We start from the raw sequence: 24,824 nt of genomic DNA, 5'->3' as shown, positions 1-24,824 counted from the left end.
GCTAGGAAGTTCCAAATAAAGATACCAGCTCATTTTTGTCTGGTGAAGACGCACTTTCTGGTTCATAGATGTGTCCCTTCACCACAACTTGCTTGATATAAGACATGAGGGGTTTCCTCATAGAACCTAATCCTACTCACGACCTTCATTAGTGAATCTTAAAGGAGCTGCCTCCTCAAATCCCCGACTTCTAATCCCACTGTCTCAGGGATTCAAGTCTAGACACATTCATTTTGGAGCACAATATATCCAGACCATTGCAACATCATCATATACATTATATATACAAGAGGCCTGAAGCTGAGAGGCTAAATGACCTAGCCAAGGTTACAGAGCTAATATAGGTCAGAGTCATGATTGGAATAAAAGCCTATAGCCTTTCAGTGCCCAAGTTCTTAACCATACCTGGTTTGTGACAAGTGAATTACTATTGCGTGTGTATGGTCATGTGCATTTATGTGGGTTCATGAGCTTGTGTGCGTGTCTGGGCTTGTGGGTAGATGTGTTTGTGTGTGTGTGTGTGTGTGTGTGTGTGTGTGTGTGTGTGTGTGTGTGTGTGAGAGAGAGAGAGAGAGAGAGAGAGAGAGAGAGAGAGAGAGAGAGAGAGTAAGTAGAGATCAACCTCAGGTGTCATTCCCAAGAAGCCATCTACCCTGTTTTTTGAGACAGGGTTTCTTACTGGGATCTGTGGCTTGCCTGATTAGATTAGGCTGGCTGATCAGTGAGTCCTAGCATCATACACTTGTCCCTGCTTTCCCAGTGGTGGGATGGCAAGCGTCTCTTCCACCATACTTGAATTATATATAATCCAAACTCGGGTCCTCATGCTAATGGGGCAAACAGTTTACCAACTGAGCTATGTCCCCAGGCTGCAAAGGACATCCAAGGGGCTACACTGAGGAGGTAAATGGAACTATAATATTTAAGGAGGAAATTTGGGATTGGAAATACCAAGGTGGGAATTACACGTAGTAAAGTAGTCTTGAAGGATGGGAGTGAAAAGGAATAAGCAATATAAGCGGCCTAAGGACACAGACTTGGCTTGAGCCCCAAGTCTTCCTGGAGAGAGAACAAAATGAAAGAGACTATTTAAAAACCCTGCCTGCTCACAGAGTTGGTGCTCTTTTTGGCTGCCCTGATGTTTCTTTTCTGGTTTCTGGAAAAAGGGCAGAGCTGTCTACAATCCATTTAGTGTTTTTTCTCTACATCTTTGATACAAGTCAAAGCCAAAGAAGATGTGATATTCCACACTATCAGCTTTATTTAAACCCTGAAGGTGGTGTCAGTTTTTCCCTACAAGGCAAAACCCCACATACCTCTCTTCTTCTCATGTAGGTGCCTCATAACATTTTCTACCAGAGGCTGGGCTTTTTTGGAGATGTGTGCACTCTTCTACATGTAGCATGAACCACTAGAGTTTAATAGTCCTGACTAGGGTTTTACCAAATGTGCAATCATTAGCCACACTAGCCCCCAAGGAAACACTTTTTGGCGTCATTACCAGATCAGAAATTTGAGTTGTCTTGGGAGAAATCTAAGTATTCCAGAAAGTCTTGTGTTTGGCACATTTCCAGATCTCTTCAGGCCACTGAAGATCACAGAGTATTGGAAAAGTCCCCAGTTTATAGCAAGTTTTTATTTTAATATCCCTCTAGCAACACTGAACTTTAAGAATTAAGTATGTGATTCTCACTCTATCCGTTGGGTTTCATAGCAAAAAGGTTCAAGGTACAAATCGTTGTTGGGAGGTTTCCTTAGGCATTTCCTCACATTTTGTGTGGAAACATCTTGGTTGGTTTACTTTCGTTTGCTTGGTGTTAGCTGTACCACATTTATAACTTGGTATTCTCATCTACATCACCTATCAGTCTCTTGGCATCTCTTGTGATACTCTGAGTATGAATTGCTTAAATAATGAGTGTCTCTTCAATAAATGATTATTCAGCTTTATCATCTACCTAGGATGAACTTAGTTAGGCATTCCATGGATATAGACATATTGAAATTAGATGTTTCAATAACATATATTGTTCCCTCACCTTACCACTCTAAGATCCCTTCTACAAAACAAAACCCTTCAGTCTCTTCTGTTCTACTGGGTGGTGAATAGTGAAAACAGTGAGCCTGAGGGATATATGGTAGCATCCCAAGTACTAGAGACAGTGATACTGAGGGATATAAGGTAGCATTCTAAGAACTAGAGACTTCATGTGTTACTGAGGACTAAACACCTTCTCATTGAATTAACCTCCATAGTGATGGAGCTATAGAACAAGTTAAGAAATATTCCTTAGGGAATCATTAGCCCAATTGCTTAGTAGAAACTTCTTTCATCATCATCATTATTACTATTATTATTATTATCTTGATTTTTCGAGATAGGGTTTCTCTGTGTAGTTTTGGTGCTTGTCCTGGAGTTCGCTCTGTAGACCAGGCTGGCCTCGAACTCACAGAGATTCACCTGGCTCTGCCTCCAGAGTGCTGGGATTAAAGGTGTGCACCACCGGCTTTTCCCTATTATCATATTTCCATCATATTTTGTTAACTTATCCAAATGATTGGCATATAATCGATTAATTTAACTTAGTGCTTATTTTACAAGGGTGTTTTTTATAAGTACAATGATTTTTAAATGATAAACATTTTAAATTAATCTTGAATTGTTCAGACTTGCATCTCTTTGCGTACTGATTGATGTTTTCAAATCTATACAATAGTATTCATAGGCAAAAATTGCTGATCCAGTAGACTCTTGATCAGCCTACCAGAAGAGAGAAAGAGAACCTGAAAGCACATCATTCCGGGACTGTCGACCAGTTCAGAATGTGTCCCCCCCCCCCCCCCATCCCCAGACAGATGTTAGATTTAATTTGGAGATGAGGTCATCTAGGCGGGAGATGGTGTTCTCATTCTGTAAATGAGGAGAGTGGAGCCAGTTTGAGTAGAGACCAGAAAGAGCTACCGACTATGCCTGGTGCTCTTTACTAAAGAGGAAATTACACTTTGGGTCATTTTTGTCATTTACAAGTGACAGTTTATAGTGCTTGTTCCAATCTAGCTTCCAGAGCGGTAGAAGGATGAAAATGGCCTAAAATGTGTGAAGGGGATGTGACGATTTTAAAACGAGCTCGACATTATTGAATAAATATTTGGAAGATTGCAAGATGCCTACCAGACATTTGAACAGGAGATTAAAAACAAACAAACAAGCAGTATGTATGTCCAAAGAATTTACAAAACTGCCATAAATAAGAGCCAGGAAAACAATGAAACAAATAATCCTCCAAGAATCGTTCTATGAAATTTCAGTACGGCAGAGGGTGTCTGTCCACTTAGAACTGACTTTTTGTTTGTTTGTTTTTGTTTTTCAGTTTCCCGCTTTCTCTAAGGCTTAAAAGACCCTCATAATGGATGAACTGTCTCTAGTTTCTGTTTAGTTAAAGCTAGGTAAAGATGGGGAACGTGTACTTAGCCTGGGGCCAAGTTTTCACATCTCTATCAAGAGTTCCCACAGTGAAGTCGCATGGTGATGTGAGATGTCTGACTTAACAGCAAACTTATTAAGGCACAAACAATGTCGATATTAATCTCACTTTTACTCCAAATACTCGGCTGGCTGAGCCTGGGCCAAAATACAGCCAGAGCCCACTAGACTATGCGTACCACATCAGGGTGCATTTGTAGTCTTTTTCCACCCCCCCTCTACCCCTCTCTGAAATCCCACCTATCCTGGGATGCTCTGGAAGGCAGCCAATGAGGGTGTAAAGCTACACATATTTATTCGCATCTCTCCAAGAAGCCACACCCAACACAAGGCCCTCTTTGTGCCCTAGGAGACAGTAGTGCCACAGTATTACGGTATTACGACGGCTGACCGGCTTTGATTTTTTTTTTTTTTTCTTTTTCTTTTCCTTCTTTTTTAAAATACGGGGATGTCTAGGGCTCTCTTGCTGGATCCAAGCTGCTGGACCCAAACGATTCTCCTGCCTCAGCCTCCTGAGTGGCTGGGACTTCAGGCAAGCGCAACCACGGCCGGCCGACTCGAGGATGCCCATCTTGCAAAAGAATCCAGCCGCTTGGGCAGTGAGCGGGACGGGGAGCGAAGTCCAAGGGCGAGACCCGCAGGTGCGAGCAGGCGCAGAGCCCCGCTCCGGGGGGGGGGCCCCCACGCAGGCGCCCAGGGGCGCGCGCACACACACGTCTCCGCGCACCTGGAGGCGGAGCCAGGCCCGCGGGCCCGCCCACGCCCGCTCCCGCCGAAGCCCCCTCCCCTCCCTGTCCCCTTGCGCCGCACGCGCGCGCAGGTGCGTGAGGCCGCGCCCGCCCGCCCGCCCGCCCGCCGGGGACCCTGCAGACCCGGGGCCGCCATGGAGCACATCCGCACGCCCAAGGTTGGTGGCCTGGGCGGAGGAGGGAGAGCAGGAGGGATGCTGAGCGCACGGGGCTGCCCGGCGGGGTGCTGGACCGCGAACGAGGGAGGAGCTGGCGGCTCCCTAGCATCTCCCTGAATGCTGCGAGCCTGGTCTTTTCTCTCTTGCTGGCTCACAGGCCTAGCAGGAAAGAGCCTTGTCCTTGGATTTGGGGGGTAGGGGTGGGGTGGGGAGTTGAGGGGTGCGCAGTGGACGCAGGGGTGGGCAGGAGGGAATGAACCCTAATGGTCTGTTGAGTAACAAGGTTTTTCAACTCGCTTGGTTCTAGGCATCCAAAAATTCCATTTTAAAAAGGTGCTGGTAGCTCTGAGCAGTTGAAAGGGACGCAAGCCTCGAATGGCAGGTGCACGGAAAGCGCATTATAAACAGATGGCTTGAATGAACTTGAAAGCTCGTTGATGCTAAGACTTCAGACCCACCCGATGCATCCTTTCCCATTCCAGGGTGGGAGCTGCTAGGGCCCTTCCTCTTGAGCTTAGGATCCATACTTGCCGTGACGGAGTGATGGCGTATTCCTCTGTTTCCACTTTGTTTGGTTCTTAGGGAAGAAGGATGCTGCGTATAAGAGTCGTCCGTGGGTGGGTGTTAAACACACCAGTCAAATAAGACTGGAAGCCTTGGCCACTGTACCCAACCTTACGACTCTTTGTTGTTGTAATATAGTTTAGAATGAAAATAATAATAGAAATTACTATCAGGTTTTCAAAACCCCTGGGAAGGAATACATCTTAAAATCCTGTTGTCTGTCTCTTGTTACCACCACACAATCCTTTCAAAAACATCTTATATTTAAAATCTAGCTCCCCGACAGACTTAGGCCGAAGCTATATCCAAGTGAACAGAACTCATGTGGCCCCAGGGGTATTATTATTTCATGGGAAGGTAAATGTGGTTACTTTGCTCTGTACCCAGCAAGAAGAATTTATTCCTACAGTCTGAAATGGAGGCCAATACCTCTTAGTAAAAACCTCTTTAATACTATGTTTGTGGAGGAATCCATCTTCTATCTTGCTGGAGAATGTCAGCTCCAGTGGTAAATGTAAATTGTATTGATGTTGCACTGTGGAATTAGATTGTTGCTTTACAATCAGGAAATTGTAAACTTGGAAGACAGTGCTGTAAACCGCAAGATAGGTGGCCCAAGGCTTTCAGGGCTTAAGTGGTACTAAATAATTTATCGGAGAATGATGAATTTAACCCCTGAATTTCCTTTGTCTCTCACCAAGGACATTCTTCTTTCATGATGAGGCCCTTTATACAGGTGGTGTCTTGTGTGGATGTCAGCAGCAAGGGTGACAGGGGATCTCTTGTGGCACTGGGTGGCATTCTCTCTTTCAGTACGAACTTGGGAGAGTAAAGTCATTTTCTGGTCCTAACTCTGTTTCACCTTGGACATAGCCAAGAAGTATTTTTCAAAATGGTTTTCATTTATCACCACCTTGTAGGCAGTGTATAGTGCTTCAAGGGTAGCTGTGAATGCAGCTCAAAAAACACAAAACAGGGAACTTAAAACACTATGAGATCAAACAAACAAAGCCCAATTGCATGGTACTCCGCTGTGAACTTTGTAGATGACAAGGTCATATATAGTAACTTCAAAAGGTTAAGTATGTTGGGCTCCGAAGGTGACTCAGTGAGTGAAGTGTGCGTCACACAAGTATGAGGATCTGAGTTTGGATCCCCAGCAACCCCATAAAAGCTGGGTTGTGTGTTGACGCACACCTCTAACCCCAGCGCCAAGGGGTGGGTGGAGATAAGAGGCTTGCCATAGCTCACCAGCCAGTCTAGTCAAAACAGCAAGCTCCAAGTTCAGCGAGAGAGACCCTGCCTCAAAAATGAGGCGGAGAGTCATAGAACAACAGAGGAAGGCGTCCAGGGTCAAGGTCTAGCCTCTAGAGGTTCATACACCAAACACATGAATTTTATACATTAAAGCTTACATATGCCTGAAGAAAAGGAGTCCAGCTACTTTCAAAGCATACATTGTGAAATGTGTAGCTGTTAACAGTCATGGTCCTACTTACACGGCATGTTCCCGTCACCTTCTCTGGAAACTGAATAGGCAGTTTTTCTTGACTTCATAGTTTTATATCTTGGGTCTATATATACAAAATTTGTTTAACTGTTTATTTGGTGCTGTATTTACCAGGATGGAAACGGGTTTGTTTTGAAGAAAATAAATGCATGTATGTATGGTGTATTGTAGATGTAATTCTGAACGGTCTTATTAAATAAGAAACACAGAGTCAAATGCAGAGTTAAAAACCCAGAGGTCAGAGCAGTAGTCAAGAGCTGAGACCAAGACCACCTTCTTACCCCTCGCTGTCGCTGTCGTCCTTCCCCTCAGAAAGAGACCTACTTCCTGTGTGTCTGTCTTTTTATTGACTTTCTGTTCTGCCTTCTCATTGGTTGTAAACCCAACCACATGACCTCCTCGTCACTGCCTGTCTATACAGACCTCCAGGTCTCTATGGTTGGTATTGAGATTAAAGGTGTGTGTCTCCAAGCTGGCTATGTCCTTGAACACATAGACTCTGCCTGCCACGTGATCGGGGATTAAGGGTGTGTGCTACTACTGCCAGACTTCTGCTAAATGGCTTGCAATTAGCTCTGACCCCCAGGCAACTTTATTTATTAGTATACAAATAAAATCACATTTCAGCACAAATAAAATACCACCGTAATGTATAGTTGCTTTCCCATTAACAATGTAAGTTATTGATTTGTGCAGTGAAAACTAATCGCTGTCACCACCTGTGCTCTGGAGTGAAGTTTAAGAAGATGCATACATAGGAATAATTAGGAATGCCATGTACATATTTCTTTCTTTCTCTGTGTGCCTGTGTGTACACTTTACTAAAGCTGTTAACAGAACATAGGCTAAATAGGATGCATTTCTACCAGGGGGAAAAATACCCCAAGAACAAGCTGCTTTGCAGCTGGGTGAAGTGAGACCACATGGTGTTACCTGTACTCTTGACGGTGGAAATTGGGGTCTCTGCTCTGCTGTTGATCTTTCACTACCACCCAGAAACCATGCCAGTGCTCTTGGAAAGTTGGCAATTATTTGAGCTCAAGAATTACTTACATAAAAAGACTTCTGAGTTGCTAGAAACAGCTTGAAGTGTTGGTGAGAATTTCTTCTGGTTGTCTGGGGTCTGGCTGAGTCATCTTCTGCAAGGCATTTCCTCCACATCTGTAAATTTGAGTTATTGATGGAATAGGTGATCCTCTCTGGTACAGACCTTGAAATGCTTCCTCTTCCTTCCGACTCCCACTCCTTGGTCTGAGCCCTTACTCTAGAGTCTCCTCATTTTCTGTTTTCTTCTTGCCTGGGTGATTCTGTGAGGACAGGACACGGTCACCCGTTACTTGGATTAATTTTTTCAGAGCAGCAACCAGACACCTGGCAGAAAGCAACTTGCGTCGGGAAGGGTTTACTCTGGCTCGCGGTTGAAGGGTTTGCAGTCCATCACGGAGGGAGACGCCATGATGGTGGAATGGCTTGGTCCTTGGTGTTCAGCAGGAGGCAGAGAAAGGGGAACCACTTTATTATAATAACCACTTAGTTATTTTGTCCTTTTGATCTATTCTGGGACCCCAGCTCTTGGGATGGTGCTTCCCACATCCATGTGCCTCATTAATGCTCTAGGTTTTTGTCTGTTTGTTTTTATTTTTGTTTTTTATATCCAATCAAGCCATTGGAATCAGCCGTCTTTCTCCTCTGTCACAGTATTTTGAGTGATTTCTCTCTGAACCTATACTCAAAACAAGGATCCCCAGAGGACTTTAGGGCTTTGTGTGACTGACTTGTCCTAATTCCCTAGCTTTATTTAGTGACCATTTCCTGATCAGGGCAATGCCCTTTGAAGGTTTATCAAGTGTGGACGGGTTCTTCTCTACCTCAGGACTTGTGCACTGTCATTCCATTGCGGGAGGAATGAGGGATGGTGCACTCCGATCTTTTCTTTACCAGGCTGAATTTCTCATAGTCATAGTTTCAAATTAAATATACACTCCAGGCCTGGAGAGTTGGCTTAGTGGTTAAGAGCACTTGTTCCTCTTGCAGAGGACCCAGGTTCAATTTGCAGCACCCACATGATAATTCACAACCATCTATAACTCCAGTTCCAGGGCATCCAATGCCCTCTTCTGACCTGTACAGGTACCAAGCACTCATGTGGTGCATACACATAAATACAGACAAATCACACTTAAAATAAATAAATTTAGTAAATGCAATATCAGAGGGGCTATTGCCTATGTCCTTCATCTAAATTAGACTTGCCTGTTGTATTTTTTGTATAGGACCATTTTGTTCTTTTATGTTCCTCATTTTGATTATTATATTCACTTTGGTGGTATTTGTTGGATGTTGAGTTTCCTTTCTTACCTGGGAGTCCCAGAAGAATGTGGATGTATTCACTCCTGCATCCACAGCACCTCACATGGTGCTTGGTACCAAGTAAGCATGCATTAAATAAATAATACTTGAAAGAATGAACAGTATTCTTTATTTCAGTACTTTATTTTTTTTAAAAATAGGCATTAATAATCTAGGCTTCATATGCCTTGTATCTATAACTTGATTGTATTGTAAGTCCTCTTATATATAGCATATATATTGCACATAATTACATTTATATTTAATGTGATAAAATGTAAATAATGTAAGACCCTTGTATCAAATATGCAACCCAGTGGTTTTAGTGCATGCGCAGTGTTGTGCACCCATCATCACTATCCAGTACCAGAACACTTCATCACTCCCAAAGAAATCATTGATTAGCCTTGACTTACACTGTCTCAAACTTATGTGGGTCAGATTTTTGGTTTGTTTGCTTGTTTTCCATTGGATTTAGATTGTTGCTTAATCTTGCTTTGGATCCTTATACCCGTCCTCAGTTTGGTACCATGCAGTATATATTGTGCTTACCTTTGTAACCTTGCTCCTCCTCTTATCCAAGAGAAACTAGGGTGTGTACATTCTCAGCAGCTGATGCCATTTGCCCCGATTTCTTAGGGCTTTGACCTTGGTATCTCTACTAGGTCTCTTAGCCCATCCTCCCTCTCTCCTCCAAATAGTTCAAGAGAAAGAAAGGAAGTACAGACCTTTGAAATGATGACTGGGTGAATCTTGATGCTCCTGATGGTTTCCTTTTTTAGGTTGCTGCAAAGTTCCATTAAGTAACTAATTTTAGAATCTTGTCTAGAATTAATGTCAAACTGACCAGTTTGACTGTATCCTCCATTTGGGAATAGTAATCTCATTTGTGAGTTCTCCCTCGACAGTAAGACTTGGGATTCTCTTTCTCTCCCCTCATCATCATTATTATACCATTGACACTAGGGCTTTTTCTCTCATTTGGCAAATAATTTGCAGATGATAAAAATAGTAGAGCGTACATACAGGTGTGTACCACCCTGCCCAGCTCTGACCACTGTTATTACCCCCCAGAAATCCCATACTCATGAGGGGTCACGTTCCATTTCTCTAGCAATCAATAATATACGTTTTATCTGCACTGTGTTATCTTTTCAGGAAATGTCATATGAATCGAATCATAGAATATAAGGCTCTTTATGGCCTTTTAAACCTTATTTCTAGTTTTGGCCAAGTTGTGTTACTACTTCCTGAGTGTTACTACATAATTCCGCTATGAGCTTATGTGTATTCATTTTTAATATGGAGCCATGTTTCAGTTTTCTTAAGAATGTCTTCTCTCTAAGAGTAGAATTGCTAAATTCTAGAGAAACTTGGCTTAACATGTTAAGGACTTTTCTACACTGCCAACTGTCTTTTTTTGTTTGCTTGCTTTTAGTTAGTTCCTGTGACAAGAGCATGAGAGGATGCGCTACTTCGGCTCACAGTTTCAGAGTTTTTTGGTCCATGATCGGTTGGCCTAGTTCACTTGGGTTGAACATCATGACAACGGGCACATGGGATAGGGGAGATTCCTCATGGTGGACAGGAAATAGCAAAGAAGACACTGAGTGGGTGTCATTGTCAGAAGCATGCCCCCAGGGACCTCCTTCCTGTTTCCAGCACCTCCCTACACAGTGCTGCCCGCAGGAGCCCAAGTGTTCAGCCTATGAGCCTGTCACAAGGGTATTTCACATTTCATCGCTGACCCCTTCTTGGTTAGTATGAAGTGGTTTCTCATCTGCATTTCCTGTTTGTATCCCCTAATGACTGAGGGTGCTAAGTATTTTCTCCTGGGCTTATTAACCATTTGTGTATTTTCTTTAGATAATGTTATTTAAATCCTTCATTTATTGTGAAGCTGAATTTTAATTTTTTTTCCAGATTCTTTAAAGAGATTATTTTTTAAAGTCACCAATGCAGGTTAGTTGTACATACTAATGGATATCACTGTTAAGTTTCCATAGACACATATGCCCTGCTGTGGTCATGTCCACTTCCCCAGTTAACCTCTCTTAGCCTCCCCTTCCTCAATCCCCCTTTTCTTTTTAATTGTCACATTGTGAGAGTTCTTCTGGATGTCAGTCTCCAGTCATATATCTGAGTTGTCAGTGTTTCCTCCTATTCTGTAGGGTTTCCTCAGTTTTGATAGTGTTCTTTGTCATTTTTGGCTTTGAGACATCTCATATATTCCAGGCTGGCCTTGAACTTGCTCTGTAGCCAAGGATGACCTTAAACGTCTGATCCTACCTGCCTCCACCTTCCAATTACTGAGGTGGTGGACATGTGCCGTCATGCCTGGTTGAAGAGATGCTGGTCAGTGGGGATCCAACCCAGGGCTTCTTACATTGCCAGACAGTTCAGACCAAGTAATGCAGTGCAGTGCAGTCTCCCACCCAGGCTGCATCCCCACCTTTGTTTGTATCATCTGAAACATAAGAAGTTTAATTTTATTGACCCAAGTGTTCATGGCTTGTTTTGTTTTGTGGGGGGGTGGTCATGGAGGTACTCCTGGTTTTGGTGTCATGTCTCTATTTTCTTAAAGTTATTGTTTCTGAGTATAAAGGTGATAAAGACATTTAGTTGGAAAAGCAGAATGAAAACAAAATGATACATAATCTCAACACCCAGAAAGACTCACTTCTCTGGGTAATACTAGCCTTTTTCTTTGCATATGAATAGAATTTAAAACAGAATTTGGTCTATATTCTCTCTCTTTTAATTTTTTTTATTGAATATTTTTTTGAAAATGACTTTTAATAACCTCAGATACTATAATTATAGTCTGTGGTTAAACCATGAATACGTTAGTGTAGGCCAACAACGGTTCTTGTAGGTCATTTGCATGCTCACATTGTGGTTCTGCTCTATCTGAGGGATGGTGAGTAGTGAACAGCTTAGATTCTCTCTCTCTCTCTCTCTCTCTCTCTCTCTCTCTCTCTCTCTCTCTCTCTCTCTCTCTGGCATATCTATCTAAGTAGCATAGAGTGACTTGATTCCCCCCCCCCCCCCCACACACACACACATTATAATTGTTTTCCTTGGAGGCAAAGGCTCTTCAGGTTTGGTTGTCCTTGTGGACTGATCCCTATTGTCTGTCCCCTGGACACAGTGAGGAGGCAAGTTAGGGAGCTTGTGTGAACGGGAAACTTGAACTCTTGGTGTGCAGTGAACAACAACATCTGTTTCTCACCCAGAAGTCTTACATCTACATGGAATTCTGGGAAGCAGTCAGCAGTCTTAGATACTTCATTGTTCTTAAGATAAACATTTAATATTTAATCTATCTCCATTTTTGTTGCTAATATATAACCACAGTACCATCAGTGTATTTAAATCATTGTGCAGAAGTCTATGTTGCCTATATTCTATTCTTTGGTTCCATTTTAACAGACATTTTCAAGATCTATTTGATGACTTTTTAGCAGTTTCTTCCAGAATTTTGTGTAGTACTATTGTAGCATAATTTTTTTAAATAACTAATTCTTGATGATATGTGATTTGTTGATTTATGTTTCTTTGCTTACCTTACCTGTAAGATTGAGATTATCTTGTAGCTGTTTATAACAACACTAATGCAATAGTCTGATGAAAGCCATCCTTATAGAGCACTGTAGGCATCGTGTTCAGTGCTGTTCTCTGGCTTTCCATGTGATAATCTACTTATTTCTCAGTCATGTTTTCAGGTGAATACCATTGTTAGCCCCACTTCAAGGAAACCTGGGTTTAACGGGTTTTTCAGCCAAAGGGGGCAGACTGAGTTTCAGAATTGCACAGTGTGACTCCAGATTTTATATGCTTTACAGGTACATTAGTTTTTGTTGTACTTTTGAGAATGAAGTGTAAGGGCAGCATGGGGCCTGGATGCTTCTAGGTCCAGGCCTTCGGCTGCCTGTTGGTATCTTTATCTCCAGGCTAACAGTTTGCATTTGTGTTATCAAACATTCTGCTTACTTTTTCTTTATATTGCAGTTTGATTTTACCAAAAGAATCAGATGCAGCATTGTGTTTTCATCTAGATATGTTCTGTATCATCCAGTACTTTTTTTAACAACTGCAGAGGAGATAGTCTGTGTAATCACACATGGTCTCTCACACTTCAGAGGCAAGGTGGCTGTGTTTGTTGGTATGAACCCTTGCACTTTAAAGCATAGCTGTGGCAGTTATATCTTTTGTTTCTAGAAAGCCAAATCCTCACAGAAATTGGGTTAACCATGCCTCAAAAATCATCCATACTTAGAAGTGGAGAGATGGCTCCGTGGGTGTTTGGTACCACAAAGGTGAGGACCCGAATTCCATCCCAGGCTCCCATGTGAAAAACAGGGGCTGGCTGCAAGCAGGGATTGTGAGACAGCAGGGTCATCAGGGCATGCTGACCACCAGTGGAGTCCTCAAACTCTCAAGTGCCAGGTTCACGGATAGATCCTACCTGTAAAGAATAGGGGAAAGAGTGACAGAACAGGGCATCTCATGTCCTCATCTCTCACACACACACACACACACACACACACACACACACACACACACACACCCATCCATGTTTCTTGAAATCCTCCCTTCTAATAGGTTTAGCAATACTTGGATGAAGTCTTGCTGTCCTAAGTCAGCCTTTGATATTTAGGGCACACAGTCTGTCACAGAACTAAAGAATTCTTCATTCTTAAATTGTATTTTTATTCATTCATATAGTGTAGAATACAGCTAGCTGCCAATTCCTTTTTAAGTAGCTGGATGAAGGCTGAATATGCGTGGCATGTGTGTGCATGTTGTGGGAGACAATGTGATGGAGAAAAATGGAGAACTCCGAGAAAACAGGTGGCTGGGAGTGAGTTAGGACTGTTCTTTTACACGGTGATAAAAGTCTTCCAGGTAAAATGACATTTGTATAGAAATATAATGGACGTCAATACTGCTCTACAAGAGGTGCTGAAGACCGCCCTCATCCACGATGGCCTAGCACGTGGCATCCGCGAAGCTGCCAAAGCCTTACACAAGCGCCAAGTCCGTCTCTGTGTTCTCGCATCCCATTGTGATGAGCCTAGGGGTGTCAAGTTGGTGGAGGCCCTTTGTGCCGAGCACCACATCAACCTGATTAAGGTTGATGACAACAAGAAGCTAGGGGAATGGGTAGGCCTCTGTAAAACTGATCAAGAAGGAAAGCCATGGAAAATGGTTGATTGCAGTTGTGTAGTGGTTGAAGACTATGGCAAAAAATCTCGGGCCAAGGATGTCATCGAAGAGTACTTCAAGTGCAAGACATGAATGAATAAAAATTTTGTTTCATTAAAAAAAAGAAATATAATTTTCCATTAGTTTTAAACCCTAAGCATGTTCTAAAATGAAACCCTGGATATGTTAGCGGTTATTTTCCCTTTGTATCTCCCCATACTGTGGCCACCCACTAATCTGCTTCTGTCTTACAGATTTGCCCTTTCTGGACATTTTATTTAAATGGCGTTATATAATATGTTATTCTTCGTGCCTAACTTCTTTCAGTTAGTGTAATGTTTTAGGGCTCATCTTATTTTTAGAATATATTGCTAAATAACATTCTTATTTGTTTTGAGACAGGTTTCTGTAGCTTATACTCGTTCAGAGATAATGATTTTGAACTACTGGGGTTACAGGCACACCCTGGTTTACCTAGTTCCAGTGTGAGGCTAGAGCCTACATCCTGAGCTACATCACCCAGCTATTGCTGATTAATATTTTATTGTGGATGTATTCAAGGTTGTTCTTAGTTGATAGGTATTTGGGATATTTCTGAATATTTTATCTACTATGAGTGGTGCATCCACAAATACTCGTGAGCAAGTGTTTTTGAGGAACCCATGTTTTCCAGTTCTCTTGGGTATATAATCAGGAGTCTATTGGTTAATAACAGTTTTCTAAAGATATTGCACCATTTTATATTCCCAATAAAGATGAATGAGCATTCCAATTTCATTACCTCCTCACCAGCATTCACTGTCTACTTTCAAGATTATAGTTATTCTGTAAATGGTGGGGTGTGGTCTCTACTGGGGGTAGTTTGTACCTCTCCAAGAGATCATTATTCTGACTACTACTATTTCTTGTGTGTGTTGATTATATTTTATTTGGATACAGATCTGTTTAAATCGTTTGCTTGTTTTGAGCTGAGTTATCTGCCTTTAATTTTTGAGCTATAAGTGTTCTTCATAGAGTCAACTCATGAGCACATATATGACTTCTGATTATCTTCTTTCGTTCCATGGGATGTCTTTTCTCTTTTGACCTTTGAAACATTAAGGTTTTAATTTGGTGGGAGTCCAGTTTAATCTGTTTTCCTAGTGCCTTCCTTGATGCCTTGTTTTTTACAAACCATTGCCTAACCCAAGGTCCCGAAGACTTAGATGTTTAGGTTTTCTATCTTGGAATGAAGTTTTGTTTTTTGGGTGAGGTCTAGGGCTGTGGTCCTTTGACTTCTGGAATACCAGTTGCTCCAGAGCTGTTTATTCAAAAGACCCTGCTTGATCCAGCTCCTTGGCTTGGCACACGTGCTGAGAATCAGTTCTGCACAGATGTGTGGCTTTCTCGGCCCAGTCTTGTTTCTTTCATCTTTGTGTCCGTCTGTGGTCAGTACCACAGTCCTGACTACAACCAGGTCTATGGCCTCAGTGAGTTCCTGAGAACTCTCAAAACTGCGGCTCCCTGGTCTTTGGCTTTTACAGAGCAGACAAAGAATGTATTTACAACACTTAATAACAAGGCTCATGGTGTTTCTTAGCACTTTTTATTATTATTGCTCTGATTGCAAAAGGAGATGACGCCAGGTTTGTGTGCTGAGAAAACTTCCATGCAATATGAGAAGAAAAAGAATTTTCTCAATCCAAACATTTCATTTGACCTACTTACTCCCTTCCACACTTCACAATGGGTTTAAATATTTTTCTCCCCTGGAGGCAATCTACAAAGAGTGACTTTGTGTAACCCAATGCTAGTTCACACCCATGCTTTCAGAGTGTATTTTTCTTTAATAAAAACATTAATCTCTGCAAGCTCATGGATTTTAGGAAAGTATCCAGTTTTGCCTGGGGAGACTCAACAGTCTGGGCATTGCCCAGATTCCTGAGGGAGGGTCTTTTCGGAGTGCGTGTGTGGAGAAGGGGGACACAGTTCTGTAGTGGAGAAAAGTGCCATTTGTACTGAAGAGGGATTCAGTTAGAGCACTTGTTATGTACATTTGCATGCTTGAGTCACGGAGACATTGAACTCCTGTGTGCGGCCACCTTTGCCATTATTTACTTCTTGGTCAATTTTAGCTTTTCCTCGGTGGACTCACTTAAGGTTAAGTTTTCATCCCTCCTGCCTCATCTCTGCAGGCACAGCAGTGACTGAGATGCTTCATTTTACAGAGGAGATTTACACAGGGTGTTCTCTTCCTGACTTGGACCCTATTTTTCCTACTTTTCCCACTTGGAACAGGAGATGCTGTGAAAGTATGTATGCAGTTAAGCCTCTTGACCAGATATCCAAATTCCGTGACAGTGTGTGTGTGTGAAGGCTCAGCTTTGTACTCTTGCTGTGTGCTCTGAGGGCCTGCGAGTAGCTCATTTTGTATCATGTTTCTGAGGCCAGGAACAGTTTAAACTATTTTTTTCTGGTGCCCTTTCCCCCGGTGGACAGCTAGTTAAAGCCTTTGGAAGTAAGAGTACTTCCCAGGACATGGACCCAACCCTTCCTCCCACCGCCATTTGAAAGAGTTTAAAAATAGCTTCCACTTGAAGCTTGGTGGCAGGCCATGACAACTTTATAAAAATTGTATATTTACTTTTCTCCTCTTTTTTGCTTACTGAAACCCTGCTTATCACAGATTCCCGGAGAAATAAATTTATTGCCAAGCTCTGAAAGAAAGTTTTATTCCTCTGGGCATGTGGCAAAGCACAAGTTACAATTCAACCAGTTTGAGCAGTGATAGTTTAAATTGGGGGTGGGGGGGTGGGGGGTGGGGAACCTGCCTTTGAACTAAGTAGATAGCCTGAAAGGCTGTCCATGCATTTGTTAACTTGCATGCTTCTTGTGTGGTAGATCTTGTGTACAGGCCCAGATCTTGGATGGTTAACATGACTGGCACGCCTAGGTTCACAGAACTTACACTGTCATTTGGAATTAAACAAACACAGTGTAAGTATTTTATACAGTGTGTTTGAAATCTCTTTTTTGAAAACCTTTTCATTTATAGAACATTTCTTTCTCAAGCCCCATTCCTTTTCTCCTGTAAGCTTTGCAGGCTTCCTACCACACACAACGTCAAAGTTGATTTCATATCCTGGTCTAGAAGACCCTCCAAGATTCATCTCTGTAACCTATGCCACCCCATCCATTCTTCCCCACCCCTGACATGCTCTGATCAGCCATCCCCACCTGGGCATCCATGGCTGTTCCTGTCTTTATATTTTCTCCCCTCTTAGAAGGTTCTTTCCCTACATTTCCATGTGGCCGATTCACTGAGTTGTTTCTCTTCTTTGAAAAAGCTCACTATTTTATTAGAGAAGCCTTTTCTAAGCAGACCACTGTCCCTACCGATGTGTTTATCTGCTTTAATTTCCTCCCTCAGATCTTGGGTCCTCTAGCATAAACAGATGCATGCACACAAACTTCATTTTATTTGCCCATTTGGTGTATTGTCTGTTTCTTGCCTACCCATCCCCAAGTAGGGTGCAGGCAGTGACTTTAACTCAAGTATTTATGTATTCTGTGCATCCAGGACAGTGTCTGCTACAAGAGGGAGGAACCCCCACCCTGCCCCACACTGTCGAATGAATGACTAGAGAATATGTTGTAATGTGACTTTGGGTTGAAGCTTCAAGACTTGAGTGTCTCGTTTTAATTACAGGACATGAGTTCTCTTTTCCTTTGTTATTCCTGTTCCTTGTTTCCTCTGCTTACTATGTATTCCATAATGGAGTATTCCTCTTTATCTCATCTAAAGATTCAAATTCAGTTAAGAGTGCCTTCCTGCTTAATCATGCCCAGATCTACCTACAGGTTCTCATACGCTTTGTTTTTAACCAAAGCAGTATTAATTTTTATTCATTGAACAAGTATTTTGGTACATATGTTAGGCATTAGTCTACACAGATGAAAAACTGGTGATGCCCATCCCTAGGAATCCTACAGTTGAGGGTGGTTGATCTCCAGTTGTTATGGTTTATTGCTTCTGGAACCCAGTAAGCCATGGAATATCTATAAAAGTGTTTGCCTGGCATTGTTCATGGGGCTGCAGGATCAAACACAAAATAGCTAGTGCTTTCTTTGAGATTAGATTCTATGCAGTACTGTAGAAATAGCCTGCATTAAGGCAGTGCTTGGTAAGTATAAAATAAGTGTTAATTACTAGAGGCATTATAGCAACTTAAAGGATAGAGAATGGCCACTGCACCGGGTGGTCGAGCAAAGAGGTATCAATGGGTAGGTCTGGGTATTAGGATGTGCTGCTGAGCATGTCACTTCACTGTGGCAGGGCAGTGGTGTAGCTTTTCCTCTGAGCACTCAGAAGAGGCCCCCTGTGTTTGTATCTGTGAGACGGTTTACTTTATACACTCATTTCATAGCATGGGGATGTGTAGACATGTGCAGCCTGCCTTTTCCCGGAACGGTTGGCCTCCGCTCTTCCATCCGCAGGCCCTCGGAGTCGTCAGGGTTGGTGGGAGAGGATAAGGCTTGCCTCTCTCTGTGCCCTAGCTGTCTCTTCCCGTTGGACCACCATAAGTTCCGTTTGGCACAGCTTGGCCTTGGAAAAATATTTTCCCATAGTTTCCAACGAGCTTTGTAAGTAAAGGTTTATTTAATATTTTATTGGCTAATGCTTTTGTCAGAAATATGTCGAATTCAGAAGGATTTTAGAAATTTAGAAATATTTTTAGATATTTTGTGATAATGCATCATTTTCACACACACAAAAGCCTCTAGCATTCTTGTATTGATTCACTGCAAGGTCTTTTTCTCCCAAAACAAGTTAACTTTTTTTAATGACTTTATTCTATTTGATAAATCTGTCATTAATAGATTGCTCCATTCACTTAGTATTTGAATTATATCAGGCCTAGCATCTGTTCTTAATTTATTTTCTTTTAAACATTTTTTTTTTCAGTCCCTTTCTCTTACGCTTGCAGAAAATGGTATTTTTGGTTGAGGTTATTTTAAGATGGCGTTGAAATAAATCCTGGGACTGTTCTTTTGTTCAACGACACATGTTCCTTTGAGCTTACACATCCAGGGTCACCCTACCAAAATAAATCCTTGGGCCCCATGCAGACTCTCAAGTGTCTGACCGTTTCTGAGAGCCGGCTTCTGGTAGAGATCTGTGGTGGCCCTGAGCCACAGGGCCACCCTTCTTCTGCCTTCCCAAGAGTTCTGAGCACTCTGTCTCCTCAGCAGCTACTGCTCTGTGTCTCCATGTAACTTGATTATTTACCTCAGAGGAGTTTTAAACTTTAGTTCAATGTCAGTCAGACCTGCTCTCCTAGCAGTTAAATAAATGCGTGTAAACATTCAGGTCTATGCAGAATTGTCAAGCTGGTTTCCGTGTCTTGACCTAGGTCAGGTAGAAGAACCTTAATACAGGAAATGAAACTTTTCCCCCCCTCATTTTAAAAGAAGAATTCTCAAATCCTTTGTTTTCACAGATGGAATATAACTCTATAGGAATTATCTGAGAATATGTATGTGGCTCACAAATCTTCAGAAGTATGTGCATCCAGTGCTCCTATTTCCCATGTGGTAGAAGGACTTGAAAATTTCCAGCAAATTGGGAAATATGTTGCTTATTTACTTTGAAATCTAGTACACTGAAAAAAAAAATCCTCCTAACATGCATGGAATTCCAAGATTTTAACGTCTTTTTTTGAATGTAGTTAGGGTATACCTTTCTGTTCTGGAAGTTTTCAAAACTGCATCAAGATTACAGGGATGCATTTCTCTTCTCTAGTGTCTGTCTAAACCCACTGGATTCTGAGTCTGCTTTAGACTGGGGTGTGGATTTTCCCGATGTAAATCCTCGTACTTCAGTTAATCTGGATGAATCTGGCCCTGTCCGGAGAAAAGTTTGTACTTGAGAGGGTAAAGTTAAAAATGTGGGCTAACTAGCTGTTGCTACAGAAAGGAAGAGGGTGAAGGTTTGGCTTCGACTATAAATTCTGATGTGCCACTGTGTCTTTCAAGAGTAGTCAGTGAGGTCTGTCTCGTTTGGGGAATGTAAGGAAGAGCTGTTAAGCCGATCAGGTGGGCCTGTGCTGTGAAAGACCCTAGCAGCAGAGGGGAGCTGTTGCAGCTGTGGATAGAGGGACACGGTCGAAGTGTGTAGGAGGAGGAGTCTTTCCGTAGAACTTGGGCAAGATTCTTTGTTAGACGTATGCTGATTCATTGTCACTCTCCTTGGCTCTTAAGATGTTTGCCCAGTCTGTATGCAGGGTGTGTATCCTGTACTAGCAGTCCTAGCTCTCACATTGCATCATTATATGGCTTTCTGGAGAAGCATGTGACCCAGGGAGCTGTAACACTAATGGGGCGTCTGTCCATAGATGAGGTGGGTGGTGAGGCTGGGGTTGCTGGAGTGGCCTGGAACAGACAGCCCAGAGCTTGCAGGAGGGTGTGGTCAGGAGCTGCTGTGTGAGGAACTGGGTGTTCTGAGTTCCTGTCAGTCTGAAGCCAGTGTTAGCACTGACCTTTGTTGACATCTGATTTAGTAACATCTCTGGCCTGAGCCATGTGAGGCTGAGATTTCTCTTTCTCCTAGAAGGTTCGTAACCGATGCACAGAGTCAAATAATCTGTGCCTAGTTACTCACTGGGAACCTTTGATAAATTGTCTGGGTCCCTGGCACACAACAGGCATTCAACAAATGCCCATAACTAAATAATAAGTTTATGAAGTTGAAAAACTTAAACTGATAGGACTTAGCTGTCGATGGGTTCATTCACAGGTGCTATTCTTACTAACAGTGCTTTTGGAATAATTCAGTTTGCACAGCAGTGTATCTTTTCATGAGTTGTACTGAAGGCCTTACGGGTCCCCGAAGGCAGAATATTTCTTTTGGTTACATGACATGTATTTCCTTGGATTGTGCTCTGTGACTTTTTTTTTTTTCTCTTCCCGTAGTTCTTCTTCCATCTCTGACCTTTGAATAAAATGGTCCTGGGAAAAGACTTTCATTGGTTTTATAGTTTTGAACAGTTTAAATCTGCTTTTTGGGGAAAGGGTTGGTGTTCATGATTTTTCTACCAAAAGGCTTGGTGGAAAACCGTTGACGCTCCGTCACAGCTGCTCTTTATTTGATTGGACAAAGAAGGAAAAGGAAAGTGCTTCCTTTTTAAATTAGAAAAATGTACCACCACCACCCCCTAGTTATAAGACTAGAGCAGTTCTGAATGGTCTGAAGAATTGGTTTTTGCTTCAGTTTTTCTTATGTATCAGCGTGCTTTGCCAACTACAATCGAGTCCATCTCTGGCTACCACTCCTTTAACACAAGGGAAGTCTGCTATAGATGGGAGCATTCAGTGGGAGGAAGAAGTAAACTCTGGCCTCTGTTATGGCTTAACTTAGTAATAATTACTTCTGTTGAGAACCACTGAGACGTACACTACTACCACACACATACATCCTCTCTCCCCTCCCCTCTCATATATTACTCTGAGTGGGACTATTGATACTTCAGGAGCTCTGAAATGTCTTGAAGCATCATCACAACTGTTGTGCAAATAGTGACATCTTCTATAAATAAAACCACTTTGGAATTTCCAAGTATATATGTGCAAATATTGCATGACTAATGGATGGTTATTGTTAATTGTTGACTTGACAGAATCTAGAGTCACTTGGCGATAGGTCTCTAAGCATGCCTGTGAGGGGATGTATTAATTAGTTAACTGATGTGTTGAGACCCATCGTTTTAATTTCAAAAATATTTTTATGTGTATAGGTATTTTGCCTGTATGTATATCTATGTATCATATATGTGCTTGGTGTCCATGGAGGTCAGAAGAAGGTGTTGGAGCTCCTGGAACTGGAGTTACTGATGGATGTGAGCTTCCATGTGGGTGCTGGGAGTTGAACCCCCATCCTCAGGAAGAGCATCCAGTGCTTTTATAAACACTGAGTCATTTCTCCAGTCCCAGGAAGACCCATCTTGATTGTGGGCAGAACCACTTCCTAGGCAGGGGATTCGGGATTGTGTACATGAGTATTGTTTGTGAACTGAGTATTATTTGTCCCTCTCCATGTCTCGACTGTACATGCAGTGTGACTAGCTCCCTGGAGCTCTTGACGGAGTGAATGCCCTGCCATGATAGACTATAACCTGGAACTGTGAGCCTTTTCTTTCTGTTGCTTTGGTCAGAGTATTTTCCACTGCACCAATGAGAAAAGGTACGAAGACAACTATTAAGAAGACTTGGCTCACAAAAGGTTTCTCCCAAGTTGCAGGAGGTCTTCACAGCTCCCGGTGGGATATATACCTTTGCAGACCTCCAGGCATTGCTGTGGATCATGGGACAATCAGGAAACTAGGCTATTGAGATTGGCCATGGGGGTCTGCCCTGTTAAGAACAGAGCAGACGAGGCTCAGATGGCCAGCCAACCTGCCTGTCACTCCTCTGGCTTCATCACACCTTTTCACTTGTACGTACTAAGATTCTGATTGGAGTTTCCAGGAAATTGGAGGTTGGAGTTTGGACCCATGACCCTTTTCTGGTTTTGCAATATTAGGGTTCTGAGATTGAACTCAGATCCTCTCTACTGACTGAGCTATCTCACTAGACCAGAAAGGCTTTCTTTTATTCAATCTTAAAAAATGTTAATGGTGTCATATTGTATGTAATGCCAAAATAGAGATTCAGGATGATGTTCATTCTGTTAAGTCAACCAAAGGGCTTTTTTTTTATTGCTGTAATAAGATTACTAATTCAGACTTAAAACCCAATTATAATTACAGCAGGTAGAAGTAACCTAGGAAATCTTTTGGGCTCTAGCATGCAGCTAGTCTTTTCCTAACATACCATAGAAGGAAAAAGACTGGGGAGCTCAGCCTGAAAGCCTGTCAGTGACCAGGAAGGTGTGCCTGCATTTGCGGTGTTGATGGCTTCACTTTGGGTGTAGAGCTGTGTTGGGCAGTGCAGCCTCTGGACTGGCTCAGATACTGCCATCGCAGATGCTGGGCCTGCCTTCCTTTCCTTAGAAAGATGGAAGAGTTTTCTGTTGGTCAACCACCTTCCCACGTGCCTCAGTTTCTTTAGTACCCAGTCACTACCATGTACATTTCCACAGGGGCTGTTTTGTGTTCCCGGGCCACCGTTGAGACAGAGCTACAGCATCCTGGAATCGAGGGAGATGTTGGAGACCCCTAGATTCTCCCTGCAGGTCAAAAGCAGAGAACTCAGTTGCCTCTACTTAGCAGTCCCATTCCAGAATCCAGTCCAGAGCACAGGCCCCTTGACTTGTGAATACTTTTCTTTTCATGTTGGTAGAGTCAGAAAATGTCACGATACCAAATTTAGCATGGCAAACTATTTATCTAGCTGCTTTTCTTAGGTTAGAACATAAACTTGTCTTTGGTTTTGGCTGCTGTAGACATTTTGATTTCTCTCTGTTCAACAGTCTCTGGACCTCTTCCCCTAAATGATTGACAGTGACCTTCAGCCTAATTTATATAGCACTGAAGACTTGGTATTTGGCCCGAGAACACTTTGTGGCACCGCCATTGGTCCTTCTCCCATCCTTTTCAGTGAATGGTAACTCTGCCTGTGAACTCCTTGTCCTGCAGAGCAGCTGTACTTACCCAGGTCATCTCAGATGATTCTGCAGCCCAGAGTGTTCACCAGTCCCAGGTCTGACCTGCAGGGTGGAAAGCCATATCCTCTTCTGGTGGAGATTAGCAGATGGGGTGGTGAGAGTTGCTGGAGAGAGGTCCTGTCTGTTGGTGATTTATAAGACCCACCTCCTGACTTGGGGCAGAAAAGGGAAGGGGCAGGTGGTTGTTCTGCAGCCAGGGTGTCTGCTTGCAGGCCTGGCACTGGGAGATGGAGCCCTTGTCCTGACTGAAACCTTTCAGCCCTGCCCTAGAAAAGCTCAAAACCCCCTTTATTCCCTTCAGCCCGGCCCCAGCAGAGGAGGGATGGGATTAAAAGGGGATGTTGAACTGTCGCAGTTCTTCCACTGAGTCTGTAAGGTCCCGGAAACCATACACTGGCTGTCCTGCCCATTTTGTTTTCCCTCAGTACCCAGCACGGTGCTGCACATCGGCCTCCTGTTGAGTGCAATGACATGTTTACTGTTTGCTTGCTCTTCTGTTAGTTCTGAGAATCCTGAAAGTCAGTCTGTACCAGTGTTTGGGCTCTTGTTTCCAACTTCCAAGCTTCTGTCTCTGGATTTGTCTCAAAGAATGCCTCGATGGTGTTTGTGACTATAGTTGTGCAGTGTAATTTTACCTAAGGAAATCACCCTGTTTTCAAGCCTGAAATTTTATGCATAAAATTGCTTGAAGTAATTGTGAGTTCATTATCTTAAACATGTTACTTTTTTTTAAGCAACAGTTCTCGAATAAGCTCAGAAGCATTGGTAGGTATTCACAGACATGAACGCCAAGCAAGTTTTAGAGTTAGTGCCCTCGATCTAAGGACATTGATCAAGTATCTGGACAGAGTTTAGTGATGGGAATTACAGAGAACCTGGCTTGTGAGTGTATTGTGGGGATTAAGTGAGGTCAGATGTCCAAAGTAATAGATAGGGCAATATATGCACAGAACAAGAACACACCTGAAAGGTTTGCTTTTTTTTTCTTTATTACTGGTGGTAATTTTTATATGGACCATGACAACTTGGATTGGGGTTGATGTATACACTGTTTCTAGGATTATTATTATTATTATTATTATTATTATTATTATTATTAAGTTTTTCGAGACAGGGTTTCTCTGTATAGCCCTGGCTGTCCTGGAACTCAAGCTATAGACCA

At 42.6% G+C, this 24,824-nt stretch overlaps 2 protein-coding genes across 2 annotated transcripts in view; both read left to right on the top strand.

Annotated features, from left to right (window-relative positions):
• Positions 1-4,342: 4,342 nt before the first annotated feature.
• Mtmr7 (myotubularin related protein 7) overlaps positions 4,343-24,824 on the top strand; it is an 89,953-nt gene continuing 69,471 nt past the window's right edge. The window contains exon 1 of the mRNA XM_059244589.1: positions 4,343-4,391. Coding sequence (XP_059100572.1) covers positions 4,368-4,391 — 24 coding nt within the window. The 5' untranslated portion in view covers positions 4,343-4,367. The remainder of the gene's footprint in view (positions 4,392-24,824) is intronic.
• LOC131894669 (small ribosomal subunit protein eS12-like) lies at positions 13,750-14,115 on the top strand. Its single transcript, XM_059244981.1, has one exon. The coding sequence runs from the start codon at positions 13,750-13,752 to the stop codon at positions 14,113-14,115; it is 366 nt and encodes a 121-aa protein (XP_059100964.1).

This window comes from Peromyscus eremicus, chromosome 17 (assembly GCF_949786415.1).
Source record: "Peromyscus eremicus chromosome 17, PerEre_H2_v1, whole genome shotgun sequence".
NCBI lineage: Eukaryota > Metazoa > Chordata > Mammalia > Rodentia > Cricetidae > Peromyscus > Peromyscus eremicus.
This window is presented reverse-complemented; position numbering and strand designations above follow the sequence as displayed.

Coding starts and splice junctions, on each gene's coding strand:
- LOC131894669 (XM_059244981.1), top strand. CDS start 13,750: ATGGACGTCAATACTGCTCTACAAGAGGTGCTGAAGACCGCCCTCATC.